This window comes from Anopheles nili, chromosome 3, assembly GCF_943737925.1.
Source record: "Anopheles nili chromosome 3, idAnoNiliSN_F5_01, whole genome shotgun sequence".
Classification (NCBI taxonomy): Eukaryota; Metazoa; Arthropoda; class Insecta; order Diptera; family Culicidae; genus Anopheles; species Anopheles nili.
In genome coordinates, this window is record NC_071292.1 from 44249787 (window position 1) to 44270310 (window position 20524).

Below are 20524 nucleotides of genomic sequence, written 5' to 3' on the forward strand. Positions count from 1 at the left end.
TGGTAATTGAGGTGTTGTTGGACTGTTCAGTCAAATTGAATTATTCGCAGTAATACACCGGTACTCTATCGAATGCTAAACCACGGATCAAAATGATTACATAAAACGTGCACTATACAGAACATAAATTATAGCATTGCAGACCTTGAGATGTGTTTCATGGCAGAGTATGAAACTTGCTAGTGTTTTATAGAATCCCAATATGTTACATACATTTTCAAACAATTTACGTTTTACAAATGTTGGGTAATCATCCACTAATCCAAAAGTTGTTGTTAGATGAATGCAATATTGTTTCCTTGCTGATAATATCTTAAATTCCTATCACATTCTTGTTACACGGGAGATAATTGGGATTAGGTATGAGCGAATATTTCCTGTAGATCATCAATTAGATGATATCGTGGGTTTATCAAATGAAGCGTGGAGCATGTTTAGCTGTACTAAACCATGATGCACGTAATGTGAAAATAACACGCAAAGACTCATTAGTTGATGGTGAATGAATAATATTTTTATTATCATTTGACAGATAATTACAGGTAAAAAGTATTTGCGTCTAATCGATTGATAAATATACAACCACTTTCGTTGCTCTAATAGAAAACACTACGCGTATCTTACTGCGAGCAGCCTTAGTTTTGGAAAGTCGACCGAGCATTGAAGAAACACTAATCAAAAACTCAGCCCCAACCATGGTGGCGGCTGCATGGTAGAATGTCTTTCCTACGTTGGCCTTTAGTCTTCTCGGTCGGTCCTGGACTGAACTAGATGCTAATCTGGATTATGCTAAAGTAACTGCCTACATGCTATCGCAAAGCTTAACGAATAAACGTAATAAATTACTTCTCACTACTGCGCTGCGTGGTCGATGCCGTGCTAGTGGACATAATATTGCGGGGCAAATTGCGCTACATTTGGCATCCCGAATGGATTTTCCCCGAAGGAGTAGTAAGAGTGCATTCGATGCTCACTTCTCTTGCCACAATTTGGCAAGGACCCTGATGTTCACCGTTGGGAGAAGAACGTAACCCCGAGCAATTTCAATGGTCGCGAGATGGGTGGAGGGATTTGTTGTCACACTCTCGTTTAGTTTCCATTTCCGTGGTTGTGGTTTGGACTCAGTTCGTAGCGTGTCTGCGGCAGGCCACCAGCCAAGGCGCGCTTGTTTGAAATACTGAACAAGTCGGTGCAGAAGTTGGACACGACGATCGCTACCGTTGCACCGAGGACGCCTCCGGACAACACATCCGACCAGTGATGCTTGTAGTCGGAAATACGGCTCAGGCAGGTGTACCAGGCGAGCAGGATCAGCAGAAACTGAAAGAAGTGTTTCAGCAGCTTCGAACCACGCCAGTTCATGCGGGCTTGTAGATATATCTGCAACGAGAGCGCAAACGCGGGAATAATGAACGGATCCAACGCAGCACGCAGCAGCATACTTACGGCGCAGAAAATAAGCGTGTACATCGAAAAACTGGAATGGCCACTCGGGAATGACAGGCGCATTTCCTTTAACATACGGGCAGTGGATTTCTCGCTGGTACACATGAAGTCCGTTATGTATCTTCCTTGATTGATAGCATCGGCGCAAGTGGTCCCGTCGGGCATCCTGGGACGGCAAACCTGCGAAATCGCAACCATAAAAAAACCCATGAAATGGTAATAAGAGTACGTACATGTATAGTTCGCGTTCGCTTTCACACAACATCTTTATCAGCTAATCACCGTGTTTCACAAACTCGACGATCATAATGTTTAGGGCCCTGGCGCTCATTAGAAGGGGAAGGCGTAATGAAGGAAAAAAAACGACATTAACCAGCCACATCCAGCACTAATAAGCAACCCCTGGGAAGCTTTCTCTGCAAATTATCTCGTTATCGAATCTGCTAAACGATGACGCAAAAGACACATCAAGCGATAGCGAAGACAGTGTTTGTTTTCACATGCATAATGTCGCGTAAAAGCTCGTCATTCAGTAGCTGGATCATTCTCAAAAATTGATCAATTTCAAAAGGATCAAAACGGTGAAAAGAAAAGTAAATTCATTTTAGCAAATAATATCGTTTCAAACAATTGTATATCGTATGAAGTGAACGTAAACTGAAAATTAAATTGTTCAGCGGACAAAATGTAACTTGGAAACGTAATCCTTGCGTTGATCTTATACCAGTTTTCAACATTCAGTTTGTTTTTCTTCGGAAATGTTTGTGATATTTAATACCAACATATTTTCAACAGAAAATTGAATGCTTATTTCATAAGAAGGGAGAAACCAACACTTCTTCCTACTTTTTAGAAACATCGACAAACGGGGGCTCGGTGGCAGTGATTCAACAACAATTGTGTGTAACCTTTTTACGCGATCATTTTTTTTTCCACGACTCTAAACAAGCTCACCAAACAGTACGGCGCCGCACACCAGAACAAGCAGGGCATCGTGAACGCATGTCGTCCGCTAAGTGGCCCTGAAGTGTAGATGCCACTCATTCATTAGCGCCATTCGATTCGTAGTGGCACCACGCGCGCCTTCAAGCACGAACAATTGATAGGAAAGAAACCGTGACTCAAACGATCCCACCGGGTTGATTTGAACCGGCATTCTTTAAGAAACGAACGGAAGCGATGGGACCCCCAGGCACTGTGGCAAAGCCACTGCCCACCACCATCGAAGTGCACTTCTTGTGAACGTTCGATCGGCGTCGTTAGTAACAATTGAATTGTGCATTGTTCGAGTGGGTGCAGCGTCGATACATCCACGCACGGTACCGGCAGGCTCGTTCAAATTGATAAGACCCATCGGGTCGGGTCTCTGGCACCGTGTGCGGCATTTTTTCCGCACACCGGAAAAGGGAGATTGTGTTGACGCGAAGGAAGTTTGCGATGCACTTCCTATTGCGATCAATCGAAGACGCGACGTTTGTTTTTTCCGCTCTTTTGAAGCTGCTAATGGGACGCAACATCACCATTATTGACCGAAACTGCCTGCACTCGATCGTTCGTTTTGGTACACAATGTTCGTAATGCATTTTGTCCTCACAACGCCACCCCCAAACAGCCCTTTGGGACGACGATCGATTCAATCCGATAACTTACGTCGAAGAAGTGTGGCCGCAAGCGTCCGATCGTGTACTTCCCAACGTCCGTCAGCAGCTGGCTAACGGCAGCTCCGAAACCAAACATCCCGATCGATTTGTACGCCTGCACGACCCAATATGGAATGTCCCTGTTCCACACCTTTAGCGGGGGTGTTTCCGATGACTTCTTCACGCGCGCCCGGCAAAGCTCCGTGATGACAAACTGTAAAGGAAAGAAAATTCAAAATGAAAGTCGCGCTTGAAGAGTGGCATACGGCATCAAACGAAACGGGAGTGCATTAGGGCGAGAGTGTGATCGTTAAACCCTCTGTTGGGGAACCTCTGGGGACTGTAAAAGCGAGAGTTCCACAGAAGGGAACCGCGTGCTGAAATGGAAGGAATTGAGGTCAATCAACTGCAATCGCATGGTACGGCTCGACTTCACGGGACTTGACGTGGACGTTTTTTTTTACGGTGATCTAAATTTTGCTCCGTCAGCAGCGAGCTGTCAGATGACGAGAGTACCTAAGTCTGGATGTCCAATCGAGCAGGGGGAGACCGAATGAAAAGCGTGATCGTTGACTAACTGTGGCTGTTCCGTAAATTAGATTAATGCTTCTATGCACCCTTTCCCATCCCGGAACCAGCGGAGTCGTCCACCAAACGGACACAGATCCGATTACTAACAGGACGAGAACCACGATTCGGTCGTGCATCATTTACAACCCAATCCTTAGCGAAGGCACGAATGACACACACCACTAGAGAAGCGCACCGTTGGAGCAAAATTAAGCGTGGCAAAAGGCGTACCGTACTGCATTATGATTTGCATTTTTTTTAACGCCTCAAGCAAGCCCGTTTGCCCTGCGAAACGTCAGACCTGGTCGTAGCGGTTATCTATGAATTACAATCCGTAAGCCGTTGCGCGCGCACGCTTCATGGGCAAATTTTGTGCGGGTCATAAATTTGTCGCAGCCAGGACAGGGGCCCACAAATTGCTGCACACGCGCTCTTTTTGCTCGCTGCGAACGATCTACACCGGCGATACGTGAATCTCGAGCACGCCGTCGGTTGGTTGTGCTTTATGATGACTAGAGTGAAGAAAACGGGGCAAGATCGAGGATCACGGATGCCTTGAGGAAGACGGGAACTTTGTGCTTTTGCCCTGCAAGAAGAAGGACCTGGGTTCCTGGGGCGTTACGTTGCGGAAATGCACACGAAAGAGATCATTTAAATCAATGATAAATGGCGAGCGACGAGAAAGATTATCGATTTGCGGCACACACGACGTTCGGATGGATATGGTGTGTGGAAAATATTTCATACCCGTGACCTGGAGCCACGTTTTTCATACTTATGTCACAACACCACAAAGGCGACGCCTGCGTTTCCGTGGAACGTGGAGTCTTTTTTGTAAATCAACTATTATCGATGTAAGGAAGATTAACTCAGCTTCGCTTTTTTATTGCTGCCATGGCGTAAATCCCACGATATTTACCAGCGTCCACGAGACAGACTTTAAACGTGGTACATAAATCGATGCGCCTTCTTTTTTTTTCTTGATAAGTATGTTTCATTTGGTCTCACAAATTTACAGTACAACACTAAGCTTTATTCATTACCGCGTGAATCCACGCCATTTACTCCCGTTTTGTAGTAAAAGACTTTTTCCGGAAGCTCTATTTTTCTGCAATAAGGTACACCTTTACGCGTAACCTTTACAAACAATATCTCGTCCAACGGATAAAACCATTAAACGTTTCGTTTTATATCCGGTCCCAGGGAGCAAACATACGCTTGGTGCGGATGCCGTGGGCGCTTCCTTCACGTGGATCAAATTTCTACCACCGTGCGATGAAAGAAAACTGTTTCTATTTTTATGGCACAAATAGCTATGGAATACTAATTGACTGTTAGTCTGCGTGCGCGCGTGTGTGTGTATGAAAACACACCCGTTGTAACTCTGTTAACATGTTGTTTCGAACCTTTTGCCCAAACTCAACGTTACGGGGTTCAATCCAAAAAGCCCTGATGGAGTTGCCCCGTGAAACGAACAGGCCCGAGACGAGTTTTATCGGTCAGAACCCACCGCAAGTGGGTTGAACAGGAATGGGAAGCAAATGTGTGGAATACAACCTATTTGAGCTAGCAAACCCAGCCCACAAGCGAATGTTAATGGTACGTGTGCTATAAACTAACCCTGAGAGACGAGAGAGCGTTGTGTGAGGAAAAACCACACCGAAACCATCTAACTTATCGGGAACCAGTTTTCTCTCCTCATCAATATTGTGAAAGCGAACGAAGGATGGGGGACGAAAAAAAAAGGAGAAACTCCTTTACACAGACTCCTGGCACCCTTGCCTATCCTAGCAAGACGGATTCGAGCGGTATCGTCACGAAAATCAAAGCACTGAAACCGCTTCAATGCGCTCGAGCTAAGGTACTTGCGTCTTCTGAGACGACGACGACGACGACGACGATATATGGGCGTATCAGAATGCTGAAACAAAGGACGCGGAACCAGCACGACCTTCTCTCGGTTCTCTTCTTGAGATGGTCCTCCAAACCGTCGACGGGATGCAACGACGACGATGCTGGCACGTACGTTCGCCTGAACCTTAAACGCATCACTGAAAAGACAGCCCACCGTGGCCCTGGCCCGCCGGAGAAGGCGTAAAAATCATTTCGCAGAACTGCGACCATGACGAATTTCTAAATTCATGCGATTATACTTTGCATTAGCGTGACCGTGGCCGCGATGGATGGAACGACGATCAAAACGTCAACAAGGATGTTGTCATGCCTTTTCGGGTGTTTGACTCTCTGATAGTTTTATGAAAGGAGATTTCACTTCATGCAGCAATAAAGCATTATCTCCCAACAGGATGCTTTCAAAACCATTCTCTACGAAGGATTTGATAAGTAAATGAGCGCCACGGTGGAATAAAACCGACGTGTCTTGTGGTAGGTTATTTGCATAACAGCAGAAAGCGTAAACATTTACGTAAAAATAACCAAAAAAAAATCCCCCGCGAAAGTAAACTGTGCTAGTTTCAGTCTCACAAACAAGCGCGTGCACTTGTTGCACCATGCACTCGGTGGTGCACTCTTTCCCGGCGACGAAATTCTTATCCAATTTCCCGCCATGTCCGGAAGTTGATCGAGGGCAAACACCCAATCCATCCCTTCCATGGTTTCCATGGCGTGGCGTGGCTCCCCAATTTTTGTTTCCTTCTCTCGAATAATTAGAATCTCGCCTCGAAACGCTTCTCGGTGCATCAAAGAGGAGCACGATACGAAACCAACCGTACAAACAAACAACCTGCCACACTGTATCCGTCCGCGTACGGCTTTCGGGTGGCGGTTTTTCGTTGGAATTGTTTGGAGTTCCATCTCATCCATTTCCACGGCGCTTCTTAAGGTTCCTTCCGATACATCCCTCGCTCGTTCTTGGCATAGCGCGATGAAGCGATGTAGAGGAGTGCATCGTTTAACAAATTTCTCCCATGTTGTTGCGTTCAGTGGTTTCCCCCCTTCGTTTGCTTAGAACACGTTTGTTTAATTTTTTTATCCTCTCTCTCTCTGCATTCTATCCTTCCACCAGCATGCTTCGGCCGGTCCAATGTGGTGCGTTACACACTTTGGTTTGGGTCACTTTAGACCCGCGGGTTTCCAGTGAAGACAGGCCGCTATATGGCGGGAAGATGGGACGTTCAACCACGGAAACTTATTACATTAACACACCGAGCGAGCGAGAACAAATAAATATCGATTCCCGGACCCGGGGCTACATTTGGGACTACGTGCTCTTTAACGATCGGGTCAAGTAATTAACGATGCCGTTGTTGATGGGTTATAAATTATGAGTGGTGAACATCGGTGAAATTGGAGAAAAACGCGGGCGATGACATGTCGGCTCGAAACGGGGGAAAAGCACAATTAATAGAAATATATTATTAGGGTGGAAAACTTACCACAACTACCGGCAGTGCGATGCCGATGATGTATAGCATCCAATTCTGGAAAAAAATGAACCAAACATTGAACATTTATCTTTGCGCTAATAATATCAATAAACCGAATGGTAGCTAACATGCGATTATCCAAAGGAAGGTATCTTACCGTAACAGTTGAGTCATGGAATGGATGCATTAGTGATTCATCGTCGCAGAAGAACCCTCGCTTGAACGGATCGCCGGCCAGGAAAAAGATTAGAATGGGAAATCCAACTGAAATGCAGCGGGAGCAGCAAACGAACGAAGGGAAAAAAGAAATTGTAATCATAATGCTGTTCGTTGGAGTGTCATTGAAAAAAAAGAGCGATAAGGACAGTATCAACCTAAGCCATCTCTATTTTTATAATGACCTCGGTCGCTGCAGACAACAATGACATGATTCATACGGTTTGTAATATTTGAAATTTAAGTCCAGGATTCTTGTATCTTAAAGCTAACTTAGCTTCAGAGGCGATAAGATATCTTTCCGCGAATTTCCATCAATCCAATTTGAGCTTTAGAGATCACAAATCTAATCAAGTGTTATAAAATCATGAGTAAATTATTTGCAATAATGAAATAAAGAAAATTTTATCCGTTTAAACGAATACCACCCCAGAGGACTTTGGTACGCTATATTTCATCATGACAATGCTTTAATCAAAAGTAAATAAATTGTAATTATAATAATATGCTAGGTATATTACTTTCTGCTATAAGGTCAGCAGTTTTAATGAATTACGTAAAGTCTGGACATGCCTGAAGGCAAACGTTATCGAAAAGCAATCGATCCAGGCACCATATATTCCTTAACCACCACCGATGGCGCAGTATGAAACATTTGATTACACTCCACCGAAGGTAATCGATCGATCGATCGATCGATCGAAGCCCGAACTACTATGCATCGCTGGCCACACAAGCGGGTTTTACTGGGTCCTGCCATGGGAAGGTGAAAGCCAGCAGGGGGGTTGTTCCAGGGATGAAAATTGGATGGTGGCATAAAAACGTGACAATCTTCGCTTATGCCTTGCAGCAATTTCGTGCGCCCAGGCACGGGTAGCAGCAATTGCGCCAACGAGCTGCTTTATAAAAAGGCCTTATTTGTATTTCCCCTATGCGTGCACTGGAGCGAAGGAAAGCCAAATATTTGCATAATATTTGCATAAATAACCTTCCCGAAGAACACCCGTTACCGTGCGGTGCCTCTAGGCTTTCGTGTATGCAAAGCTATGCCATGCTATGGATGCAATGGCATTCCGGATAAGATTTTCCCGCTGCGCTGGGGGTTGACTGCGGGTCAATTGAATTCGGCTCCAATAATTTGCTAATGGGCAAGAGGAGAAGGCGGAGAATCATACGATCGAAAGCTGCTGCAAGTAAGATGAGACGGTATAAGAAATGGAACCGGATACTGATGTTGGATTTTGCATGTTATGACCCGCTTGTTAACGGCGATGTAATACTGCCTCGATTGTTGTCAAAGGTAGGCGACGAACCGTGGAAAGGATAAATAAATGTAAGCTGTTGTACGGTTGAGCGCGGGTTAGTTTGGACCCGTGTTGCAATTTATATGTAAACGAGGCTTCACACCGCCAGTCAACTAGGTGTCCTCCTTCCGATTAAGCGGAGCGATACGATGCAATCAAGCCAGCCAGCAATACGCGATAGCATAATTTACAATAAATTACAATCAATCGCCATGTACCACCGGCGAATGTGGACTAATTTTGCATGCGTTCCTTGCATTCGGAGGGTCTTTACTAGCAGAAGACAATGTTAACGCATTCGCGCCTAGGGAATCAAAATTCGCTGCAGGGAATTTCGACCTTTCGGTTTAATCGAAAATAGAAATCTACTCTACTCTCACTATCTTTTAGATTTACTTCAGCTTGTCTAGTATCATTTGTTGTAAAACACTAACAATTTCAAGTATGATTTATCTGAAACATAACATGAATTTATGAGGAAAGCAATTGATATTAACCATTTACTTGGCAATAATATGTTCTTGTTGAAGGTGTTTCGATGATGTGACTCTGTAGATTTTTAAGGGATATATTGATAAGCGTAAGGAATGCCGTACTATCAACTCAAAACAAACAAACGTGAGTGCCTGGCACAGATGTTGATAAAATGTGTCATGAAATGCGTCACCTACTTAATCGTCTGCGTCATATGTTTGACAATCGCAATCTGCCATCGTCCTCATGGGACGCTGGGAATTGGGGACTCAACCACGATACAGACTTACTGGAGCTATAAATAATGCCTAAATTAATACCAATCTTAGTGTACAATATGAGCAACATGTTTCCGCCGAATGGAAGCAATTTGACAACCAGCTGATTTGTTCCGGGTGGCATTAAAACGACCACTTTTTGGGACAAAATACGACCAAAGAAACAAGTGGGGAAAACACTGCACATTGATCGAGTGACAAGAATCTCCGCGATCGAAGGGCACTTGAGCGATCTGCCAACAAGTGCCCTTACGGAAGCGACTTTTGCTGCCGATGGGGAAATATTTGGGGCTGAAACCACTCTGTGGTGTCTGTGTGGCGCACGATTTCCTCACCCTACCGAGAAGTGGACGAGAGAAACTCGAGTTGGGAAGCGAGAAGTGCATTTCCAGAGTGCAATTGAACCGACGGAAATGATCCATTTGATTGCGCGCTGCACATTAACGCTCAGCCATGGGAGTGCGTACGTTTTCACGGGTGGTGAAAGTGAATCGCGTGCTATCGCAATGTGTGCGAGACCAATCCATCGCGGCCATGTCCCTACATGTGGTCTAGTTATTTGTACTTCGAGCCCTTCGAGACCCCCACCCCGGTTGGGGCCGTTCCGTTTGGGTAACCATGTGTTGATGTCCGTCGGTTGTGCGATGATTGATTGATACTTTCCTATGGCAATGGCAGTAAACTATAGGAAGAAAAAAAAACACACCGAAACGGGAACGAAAAAGCGCGTCAAAGCCGTGTGTGGCGACCCGTTGTTGGTCGGTCAAACCACACACGCCTGGTCTCGTAGAATTAAGCTGTTCGCGATTTTAAAAATAAAAATAAAAACCACCCGTTCCGGTTGGGCTTCGTGTGGGGGGGGGGGGGGTTGATTATTTTTTCAGCTGGTCGATGGGAAGCAAACTAAGAGCAATTGGGTCCAAGAAAGGAGCAGATGCTTATGCGATCGGCGTCTTACGACCATGTGGGGTAGAAGCAGCAACAGCAACAGCCTCCACCGGCAATGCCAGACTTGGGCGAACTTGAGGATATTAGGTTTCGGGTAGAAGTGCGTCCCCTGGCGTTATATTTCAATTATTCGCTAAGGCCATTAAACGTGACGCGTTACATTTGTATCAAGCAACGTGACAGCGCCGGCGAATATATCATCCACTATATTGTTTCACGTCTTCGTTAGGCGAAAACCACATTAATATTGATTGTTGGCTGAGGGATAATAAATAAAAATATGGAGAGTTTTAACGCTAATCTAGAGCTTTAACCGGATATGTGCCATGCAAGCAACAGGTACAGGTTTGGCAATTATAAACTTATCACTGAACATCTCTGCTACACTGTAGCAACAATAGCGGGATTCCCCGCAAATCTTCAATTGGAATCTTCGCTTATCAAATGATAACAGATCGAATGGTTTTTTATTTCCGGAGTAAAAAATGCCTTTGTACTCATAAACACATTAGCGCGTATAAACAATGCACTGCGAGTTGAGTGTTTGTGTAAGTTGAATAAATATTCGTTCTGTATGTTCAATTTAGTTCATGTTGGTACAACAACATTTTCCCTCAGAATGAATCACCATGACGAGCCACGATAAGCCCTAGACTACGGTCAAGGTAGGTTGACTAAAAATAGTTCATGTTCTCAAAACCGATTCCCAGCATGAGTCAAAAAAATAATGGCTAAAGAAGCATGGTGTGTCTAGCATAGTTTTTTTTTCTATTTTTAAATTATGCTACATTGGTTAATGAGTCCACCCCGATAAATAGTAGACAACATTACTCCACCTGGGGATCACCAAAAAAAGGAAATTGTGATGGATTTACATGCAAAATGTACACGTTTTCTCAAAATTCCTCACGCACGTTTTGATGACACAATCGTCCGCCACAAAACCAAAATATCGTAACGCCAACCTTCTGAACTCAGTTGATTTCCATTTTTTTTCATCGCAACGTGATGCGGTACAAATTGTCGTTTGCCTTCAGCGTGCCGTGCCGCCGGTAGACAATGATGCCAGCCCCGAAGGTAGAGATTGATGTCATTCAAAATGCAAAAATAAGCAACACGACTCCCGCGTGCTACTACCACCGGATGCCGCCTGCTACGGTCAGTGAGAAGGTTGCACATTCCATATCGGGTAAAAGGAGGCCATGAGGTTGATTTTTAAATATCCGCATTCACGCGGTTCGACACTGAACATCAAGATAACATTTTTGGTGCAGGGCTCCCAGTCGAGATTAAGTCACGTTTTCATATCGATTGACGTTCACTTATAAAACGATACAGATGACACAAGTGTTTAGATGATAAAAAAACACCTATTAAGCTAACAAACAAACCGCAAACTCACCACAGCACAGGATAAGGAAATCGAGCCCCACTTTTAGCAGCACTTTTTTCGTGTCATCCATGGCGCTGAGCTCGATGGTACCACGATCGACTACTATGATGGGTTGCTGCTCGCTCGGGAAGCTGCAGGTGTAGCTGTCGTTACTGCCTGAAATGTTACCGCTAAAAGCACCCTCGGAATAGGCCACTACTGCGGCTTGATGTGGCCGTTCGCGATGCTGCCGTGGAAAGATTCGTTCGTCGTGTTTCAACGGCGTTTCTTCTTCACTGATAGTGGCACCAACCGTAACGTGGTACATTTATTGCTTGAAAACGTAAGTATCAGAGACGATAACACAACGTCACGTCGCTGGGGGGAACACGTACGCACACTGTTACTCACAGTAGGCTGCGCGCTCTACAGATGGTAACGGTAAATCGCGAGTTCACTTCTACACCTAGCATGAACTGCAACCACCACTAATCAACTGTCTTCCGTTGTTTACCTATTGATTGACATAAACAATCGCTTTTCGCACCACCTGCGCTGTGCATCGACGCGTTGCAGCTTCACGGTTGCCGTGGGAAAATACCTTCAGAACACCTTTGACACCCGTAAATGCTCGCCACACAACGGTACACAGGTAAAATCGGGCGTAGAAACGAGCCAAAACCGGTGGATGGGCGTGTGCTAGATTTTTGCAATGTTTCCTTCGCCTTCCAGCGTCCTTTCACTGCACCCTTCTTCGATCGGGTACTCCTGCGCACGGTGTATGCTGTGCGCGAGATGTCCTTGAACTCGTTACCTTTACCTTCGTGTGCGAGGATCGATTCGAGGTCAGAACCCGTTTTTCGTTTCGTTTTCGAATACGCGCTCTTGCGGACGGGCAAGGTCAACGACGTTTCGTTGGAATGTAGCGCCACAATTCACCGACACGGACGTTTGGGTTTATTGTTTTGTTCGCACAGCCAAAACCACCGTTAATCACTAGCGGCCTTCGTATACGGCGGGGTGCATACGAATAACACAACCGGTTGTTTCGGTTCAATCACCGCTCGATCCTTTTGATCCTCTGCGGCCTAGCTGGGATTACACACGTTATCACTAACTTCGCGCGGACACTGATTTAATGGAAATCGTTTCACACCCGCGGATGCATTATCGCACGCGCAGACAGACGAACCACGGACACAATTCTCTCCCGGACGCAGCTGTTTTCGTTTTCTGAGATGTAAAACCGCGAGCCGAGTGTAAGAGCTGGTTTGTGCTACATTTCTGCAGCACAACACTATGCTTCACAATGTGGACATCTTCGGACATATAGACTACCGAAAATTAAAAAAAGCTAAGATTAAAATTTAATCATTTTTCTATTACGCGTTTCTATTTTCTGCCATTTTCTTAGTGTTTTATAAGTTTTGATTTTTTTCACTCGAATTAGCCATAATGATGCACCTATTTTACTTTTTGACAATCTTTTTCCATTAATTTTTTTTATAAAGTGATCTTTATTCCAAAGATTGCTATCCTATTGCATTGTATGAGCAATACTATTTTTAAATTAATGCTTTAATTTACATCTTATATATTTTACGTGTTTTTGTTCTTTTGTTTATACGCTGTGACTATAAAGTCTCATATGTTTTGACATTTTACTTCAAGGGCTGTTAAAACCCTAACATCTGAGACTGACAGATCATGTTTTGAATTAGTTCATATCTGTTAAAACTTGATAAGATTTCTTACAATTAACTCTTTTAAAAATAAGCTCTTTTTTAGAAAAAATAATAGGTGCATTTAAAATTATGCTAAAATCGTTAAAAAAGATACGTTTGGATTCGATACAGCCCTGCATTGAAAATGAAAAATTTAAATGAATCAAAGAGTGATATGAATTGGACAAAAATTTATACGGTGAGGGCATTTGGTTAGTTCTCAATCTTCAAGATAAGAAAAATCATTTGATATCAGAACATAAGTTCTCTATCTCGTTTTTTAGATGCAAATATAATTTGGTAATTTTTTAAGTGTTATAAATTAAGTGTTTAAGCAATTCAACTGGCGTAGTTCTTGTAACTTTGATTTAACGTAAAAATTTTCTCATTGTAACAGCATCCGCATTTAATCCAGTAAAGTATGATGATTTATAATATATTTGAAACATGAGCAAAACATACATTATCTTTATTTAAATATTCATTATATAATTAATGTTTGAGTTATGATGTACATGGTCTCTCGAATGATACTCGCTCTCGCTTTCATTTTTCTTTTAGTATAGTAAGTATGATTAAAAGCATGATTTGCTCGTTACGATGTTTTATTTATCATTTTGGTACAGGATTTGACAACATTAATGAACATAACGATCATCATAATTTGTGCTTGGATGTGTCGTGAGTTAACATTATTTAAAGTTAAATTTTGAGGTTAACAAACTGTAGAAATTGCATCAAACATTGCAACTGATTGGATAAAGTTGGTCATGCAAGTGCTGTATGGTTTGTTTAGACCCACATTTTCTGTATCTTCACTCGTTTTTATGGAAATAGATATTTACACCATGCAAATTTGATTAAACAGAAACAATAGTTTCATATTAACTCCTTTCGTGTATAGCGATGTGCAATTTCATTCAACTATGTCACTATTATTATAACTATACTCTCTGTTTTCTGTCGGTGAATAGCAAAAAATGTTGTTGTTATAAAGGCATGTTAGATTACAAATGCACATGTTAATTATATTCAACCCGACGATAAACAGCTGTAGCATGAGACATGCATGAATCTGCTTGATTAAAATTTGAATAGAGTCTAAAATTAGTTTTATTTCAAAATCTTGATTGGTTTCTTTCAAATAGTGCACTAGAGCATATGTATTTTGTTGTAACGATAACTTTTTTCATATATTGTCTAAAATATTTTCAAAAGAACAACAAAATGCTGGTTGGGTCACAGCAATGTTTGACAGTCATGATTAGCCCATAGTGCATGGATGATTTCATTGACAGCTAAAGACCAAAGCTAGTTGGCGGTAAAAACGACAACATAACATAACTCTTTTGAAAATTAGTATCCTTTTTTCCAAATTTAAATTCTTTCAAATTAACTGTTTTTTATCCTTTTTCTTCGAGCTGCAATGTAAGCTCAGACAAACTTACCTATAAAAATAATATTGTTGTAAAACTATTTCATTTACGATATAAAACAACCATAAAGACGATTCCCTATAGATTCATCGGTTGTAAATGGTGATTTCTTTCCAAATTTCTCTCCACTTAAATCATCTTACGTAATCCGATGCCTGGGTACCTTGAGCCCCTTGGCCAAACATTCGACAGGTCATTTCCTTGTAATTGTGCACCGTTTGCTTAAACAAACGGCACCCCGCTCACATGACCACTGTAAACCACCGAACCGGGAAACAATCTTGCGCGTACCGTGTCATCGCCGGAGCCGGAACTCGAACGACTCGAATTACAGGTGCTGTTTGTACGCCCGGGGATGAATTGAATTATGCACCGTATTAACAGCACACAGCCGCGTCCGGGTATGCCGGCCATAACCACGCAGCGATCCGATTAAGCAGCGACATAAAATATGCACACACCAGGCGTAAGCTCCCACCCCGGTTAGGACACCCGGATTGCAGTCGATTATGGTGCGATTACGGGATGACAGCACCGCGACAGGAAACCGAAATGAATGAAGGCTTACACCACGCCAGTAGCTTTGCGCGCCTTTTGGTAATCGATAGACTATCACGGCGCTGCATGCATATGATGCGGTTTATTTAGATTCTTGATTTGGGCTCTTACAATAAATAGGTACGATAATTGCAGGTCATAACGCTAAGGCGCAGCAGAGGCGCACTACCACACTCCGCATGTGTCGCCGGGCCAGGCCCGGCAACGCATTTTATCCGTGTCCTTCCGGAAGCGAAGTTCTCGGCCCTTTAGCCAGTGGTAGAAGGGAAGGCGCGTAGCAGCGAAGCGCGGGCATGCCATGGAATTGCAGGAGGTATGTACAGTACAAACAGCTCGTCGCACGGGCGATAAACACGTAAAAGGGCTCATTTTACACATTAATCAGTGCTCGTGGAAGGAGGGCGAGAGGGGGAGGGGGAAGGCGAGGCAGGACGCCGCGGCACGGTTAGGTAAGGTGGGCGGTCGGTGGCAATCCCCAAACTGTACGTGGTTGTAGCATTCTCGTCGTCATTCGCCAGAATTGTCCGCTGCCGTGCCGTTATTTGCCCAACCGGTAGGAGTGCTTGTCACCGATCTGCTCCTTTGGCCACATACACTCACACCCGGCATCGATCTGATTGTCATTGTGGGTGAGAGAGAGAGAGAGATGGAGAGATAGTTGGTGATAAGCTAATTAAAATCGGCGTGTCCTTTTACCTCCTTGAGTGCGACGTGTTCCCAGCAGTTGGTGGGTTTGTTATCCGTTCCGGGCACCTTGCGGCGCGTGATGTAGATCTTTTGACGTATCTGTGTGCAGGATAGGCCCGTCTCGGTGCACTACGATGAAAGCGTGTGTCAATGTGTCAATGTGGGGGGTTTCTTTTTTTTGCGCAATGTCAGTGTCATGCAGAATGTCATGAATATCGTTCATAATCACCTTGTTCTGGTAGCTGTTGTACGAACCGAGGCAGGACTCGGTGACGTAGTGATTTGGCCGGTATTCGTACCCATCGGTGCCGTTACCCACGTACACCATGTTCAGCAGGACCTCGCAGATCGGTTGGCGGGCTTGGGAGCGTTTCACGATCGCTGACGGCCCATCGACGCTTCCGGTCACATCCGGTTGCTCGTAGTCATCGTACTCGCTGGGTTGGTTGGGAAAATTTGCACCGGCGTCGTACGCGGGCACGCGGTTCCACTTCATTAGTGGTGCCCATACGTTCGCACCAGCAAAGAGGTCCTTCAGTGAGTCCTCGTCCTTGCGGCCCATCACGAGTGCCAGCGTGAGTGCGAAGGAAAACACCAAAATCTACGGTGGCAAGCGATAAAGCGAGAAAACGCACACGAACGAAATTAGAATCGGAAGTCCGGCATTGAACGCATTCAACCGATGGCCCTTCACCCGGATGGGGACATGAATCATTCCGCTTTCTCGAGCGTGCCGCGATACGCGACCTTATCGGAATTTCCATCGTTTATTTTTTTTTCTACCCTCCCACACTTCACTAATCGTCCGCCACCCCCACCGACCGGAACCAGATGTGATTGTGCAAGGGAGAAATGGAGTCTCTGACGTACTCTGGGGCGCTTAGAAGCGCAGATAAGATACAGCAAAAATGTGTGAAAGTGCAGCGGCCAGATGTGAATCGTTGTGCAATAATTGTTCCGATTTAATTGCTCACCTCACTCGCCCCCTTCGTGTGGGTGGAATTTTTCCTTTGGCAGCAAACAAAAAAAAAGACCTACGCTCCCAGCACTTTTCGCGTTGTGGCAGGAATTTCGATCCAGCTGACTGACCCACCAGGTGACGGATGGTTTCACTGGCGCCGTCTCCGCCCCTGGCATGTCCCTTGGTTCCTTCCCCCTCCCTCCTCTTCCACCCCCACCCCCGCCTAAACGACGGTCTGTTGCGGTCGTTATCTGGGCGCTGAGTGTTACCTTTTAATTATGTTGACCTAACGCGCGCGCTTCGGCACTGGCGCTTCGATTTGGCGCCCCATTACCGGCGCGGTTGTTATTTGGTCTGTCAATAGGTCTGACAAATGGTGGCACCGGAAAAGCGTGCAATTTTCTCCGAACCTAATTTTTTTTTCCTTCTGCCCATTCGATGCCCGGTGGTGCTCCGCGCACGCAGACGCTTTTCCTTCGGCTTTCTTTTACAGCTCATTAAAAAGAGCAATTCCGGCGCCGAACTCGCCCCTATAACCGCCATTTGGCACTGATAAGCGATCGCGGTGTGGCTAATGCGCGTTCCCGACCGCTAATAACGATTTGCCAATGCGCACTTATCGCTGCCGATGGATGGCTGCGTGCGCTAAATGGCCGCAAACGAAATGGTGACCGTAGGTTGGGTCTTCAGCACGAACGAAGAAGCACCGAGGGCTCGATGGTGGTGTTTAAAACGCACTAGAATGCGTTTGCAATGCGGCCCATTCGGCCCATTCGGTCGGCAGAAGCTGGCACGCACCTTTTGTTGGATGCAGTGAATTATTCAATCGATGGTCTCCAGGCTTTCGCACCAGTATGCACCTCGGTTCGATTTATCGACGGAGCAGGTGCACAAGGACTAAGCATCTGGCCTAGAACGAGGTACCTGGGTGCATCCAGAGCCAGCTAAAAGACCTACCTTACGAACGCCACTCAAGGCGTTCTCGTTGCGAGTGTACAGTTTGCGTCAGCTTGTCAGCTGCTCAAAGTGGTATAATAAATCCATTACTTAACATAAATATTTATGGGACCACGTCGTGTGTGTGTGTGTGTGAGCGTGCCTCATATCCACCCACCCACCCACCCACCCACAGGTCGTTAAGGATGTCATTAGGAAGCAGGCGAGCATGCGGGAGAATTTGTTATTTTCAACCATCACTTCCGGTGTCCGGTATTCGATTGTTCGCGGCACGGACGATTGCGCTTCAAATCGGGTTGCAGCGCGTTTAATTGTCCGTGGTTAAGCACGTGTTGAGTTTAAATTCAATGTGCACGCACGTTGGCGTCATAAACCCTCGGCATGGGCTTTAAAACACAAATGCCGAGGGCTAAAAACGTGCACTCCATTTGTCACCGGGCGTTTGCGAGCGTTATTTTGTGGATCGCATGCATACGGCTTAAGCTGATAATGAATATGTTTTTGGGACAAAACCGCGAAGGATTTAAAGCATACAATTTAGAGGCTTGTTAAACGGCAAATTCCATTGCATATTTTGAGCGTAATTATTGTCTCTTTTGAAGCATTTAAGCGGCTTGCGCATTAGCTATTGTATTATAAGCGTTTTTTTTTATTTCCAACCAATCAAACATCTCTATGCACCCTTTTTTTGGTTCCGCTTTCAGCCTACTGACGTGTCCTTTTTTTTTTGACATCAGCCACAGGGTGGTACAGGTACAACTGTCACCCAACTGACCCACAGAAAAACAACTACGCTTGGGTCGGGTCGATGCGGTCTTCCGTTACATGTTGTTACGCGCGGCGTGGCAACATATTGCACTCAGATTTTGCCGAACAGCTCCGGGCACGATCGATTTTATCCGTTTTCATTGTAGTGCGAATGCAACAACAACAACAACAAAAAAGGGAGGGAGAAAAACAAACAACAATTCATCACCGCCGCGTCGCACTAAACACAGGGTGACCTATTTCGCGTCACGCTTTCGCACAAGTGCTTCGCCGGTGAGTCGCCCTAGCATTGCATTAGCGCGCTGAGCTTATTGTGCAATATTGTGGTGCAGCAGAAAAGAAAAAAAAGAGAGAGAGAGAGAGGACGTAACGGAACGAAATGCAACTAGCGATGGCAATAAAAAAAAAACCCCAAACCACCCCGGGAACGGAAGGGCGCGATGGAATAAAAATGTTTGAATAAAATGATCAATAAACGGCGCTTTACTAATTGGTATTTGTTTTTCCCTATCTCTCCCCCCCCCCGGTGGTGACCTCCGCCCACCTGCTTGCTCCACCCCCGCCTGAGGAGGGTTTCAATTGGATGAGGTGCGTGCGTGAAGTGTGCACACGTGAACGCTCCCAAAACGCGCCAACCGTTCGGAAGGATAATGGCGGTGAGAAGTAGGATAAAGAAAAAAAAAGCAATGTATGCACACTGCACTCCGAATGCACTCGAAACCATGGATGCATGGTGGGTGGAGGGTAATTTTACTTTTCACCCCACACACCACCCGCCCACCATTGAGGGGGCATTCCACGTGTTTCGGTTTATTCGCTTCGGTGAAATTGAAGCCCCCGGTTTCTCGACTCGAAACTCGACAAGTGCCACCAACGGGTGGGGGTGCGAATGCTAAATGAAATTAAAATTTCATCAGCCCGCCGCCCGAAGTTTCACCTGTGCACCTGTGCGAGTTCGCAATTGGTTGTGACTGGCTGCCGGGCGCGTGGTGGGAGATTTTCCTTTTCGAACTGATTTTTCGTGCCACCGAGCAGGATGATGGATTGTTCTGCCGATGCGATCGGATCGTTATAAAGCAGCTTTCGCGCACCCCACCACCCCACAAACCTTTCCCAACGGGCACTTACAAGTTTCCCAATTTTATCCATTGTTTCGGCGTCAGGATGTCAGGATGCTGCGGTACGGCGGTAAAAAAGGACACGACGAAATCGATCAAACGGAACGGCGAAAGGGATCACGTGTGAGTGCGCGCACAAAAACAAATTTAACCAAACCACGGGCACTGTTTGGAAGCACTTGCGGGGGTGGGAAATTTGGGTTTTTTTTTGACTCCCTTTCGAGTTGGCTTATTTTCCCACGAAGGAACAAAACATCGACCGATCTGATAGCAGCAGCCACGGCCGCAAACACGGCTGAACTTAGAGGCACCACGATATCTCGTCGCTCGCGTCTCGAGCCACCACAGGGTGTAGTAAATTACTGGCCAGACTACCGTGCCCCAGCGGAGCTTTTATAGCGCGTTGGAGTGCGGATTGATGAGCAAAAAATAATAATAATAATCATCATCATCACTCGCTTATCAGGTCCCCGCGCGGTCCGGCAGGTATCTATCGTACCGGGAAGCCCTGAACCCACAGATAAGCCTGGCCTCGGTGGTATGCTGATGCCAGGCCATACCTTGACGCATGCGCCCCCAGGAATCGTTGGTCGGCAGCGGGCAGAACTTAATCCGCCATTAGGGAATTGAATTTCACGCCGATGCTTTCGAGCGTTTTGTGGGCGCGACGGCATTCTCCAG

General features: G+C 45.3%; 2 protein-coding genes across 3 annotated transcripts; both read right to left on the minus strand.

The window, feature by feature from the left end:
* Window positions 1-498: 498 nt before the first annotated feature.
* On the minus strand, window positions 499-12020 carry LOC128726912 (putative phosphatidate phosphatase). Of its 2 annotated transcripts, XM_053820759.1 has the most exons (7): window positions 11665-12020; window positions 7200-7306; window positions 7055-7096; window positions 4501-4524; window positions 3097-3285; window positions 1447-1626; window positions 499-1380 (listed from the first exon to the last, which is right to left on the minus strand). In XM_053820759.1, exons 1-7 carry the CDS (start codon window positions 11960-11962, stop codon window positions 1090-1092), a joined length of 1131 nt encoding a protein of 376 aa, XP_053676734.1. In that variant the 5' UTR covers window positions 11963-12020; the 3' UTR covers window positions 499-1089. The 2 variants fall into 2 exon arrangements, with proteins under 2 accessions (XP_053676734.1, XP_053676733.1); XM_053820758.1 differs by lacking the exon at window positions 4501-4524 and having other exon boundaries at window positions 3097-3300; window positions 7052-7096.
* A 3367-nt stretch (window positions 12021-15387) lies between these two features.
* Window positions 15388-19874, minus strand: LOC128726001 (uncharacterized). Its single transcript, XM_053819780.1, has 4 exons — window positions 19854-19874; window positions 16269-16640; window positions 16049-16168; window positions 15388-15965 (listed from the first exon to the last, which is right to left on the minus strand). Exons 1-4 carry the CDS (start codon window positions 19872-19874, stop codon window positions 15891-15893), a joined length of 588 nt encoding a protein of 195 aa, XP_053675755.1. The 3' UTR covers window positions 15388-15890.
* Between the last annotated feature and the right edge of the window lie 650 nt (window positions 19875-20524).

Excerpts from the sequence above, each read along its gene's own strand:
- LOC128726912 (XM_053820759.1), bottom strand. The coding sequence starts at position 11,962 with ATGTACCACGTTACGGTTGGTGCCACTATCAGTGAAGAAGAAACGCCG. Across the intron at positions 7,307-11,664 it reads TTTCCTTATCCTGTGCTGTG|TTGGATTTCCCATTCTAATC; the intron begins GTGAGTTTGCGG and ends GCTGCATTTCAG. Across the intron at positions 1,381-1,446 it reads ACACGCTTATTTTCTGCGCC|ATATATCTACAAGCCCGCAT; the intron begins GTAAGTATGCTG and ends CTCTCGTTGCAG.
- LOC128726001 (XM_053819780.1), bottom strand. The coding sequence starts at position 19,874 with ATGGATAAAATTGGGAAACTT. Across the intron at positions 16,641-19,853 it reads TGGATAAAATTGGGAAACTT|ATTTTGGTGTTTTCCTTCGC; the intron begins GTAAGTGCCCGT and ends TTGCCACCGTAG. Across the intron at positions 16,169-16,268 it reads ACAACAGCTACCAGAACAAG|TGCACCGAGACGGGCCTATC; the intron begins GTGATTATGAAC and ends CTTTCATCGTAG.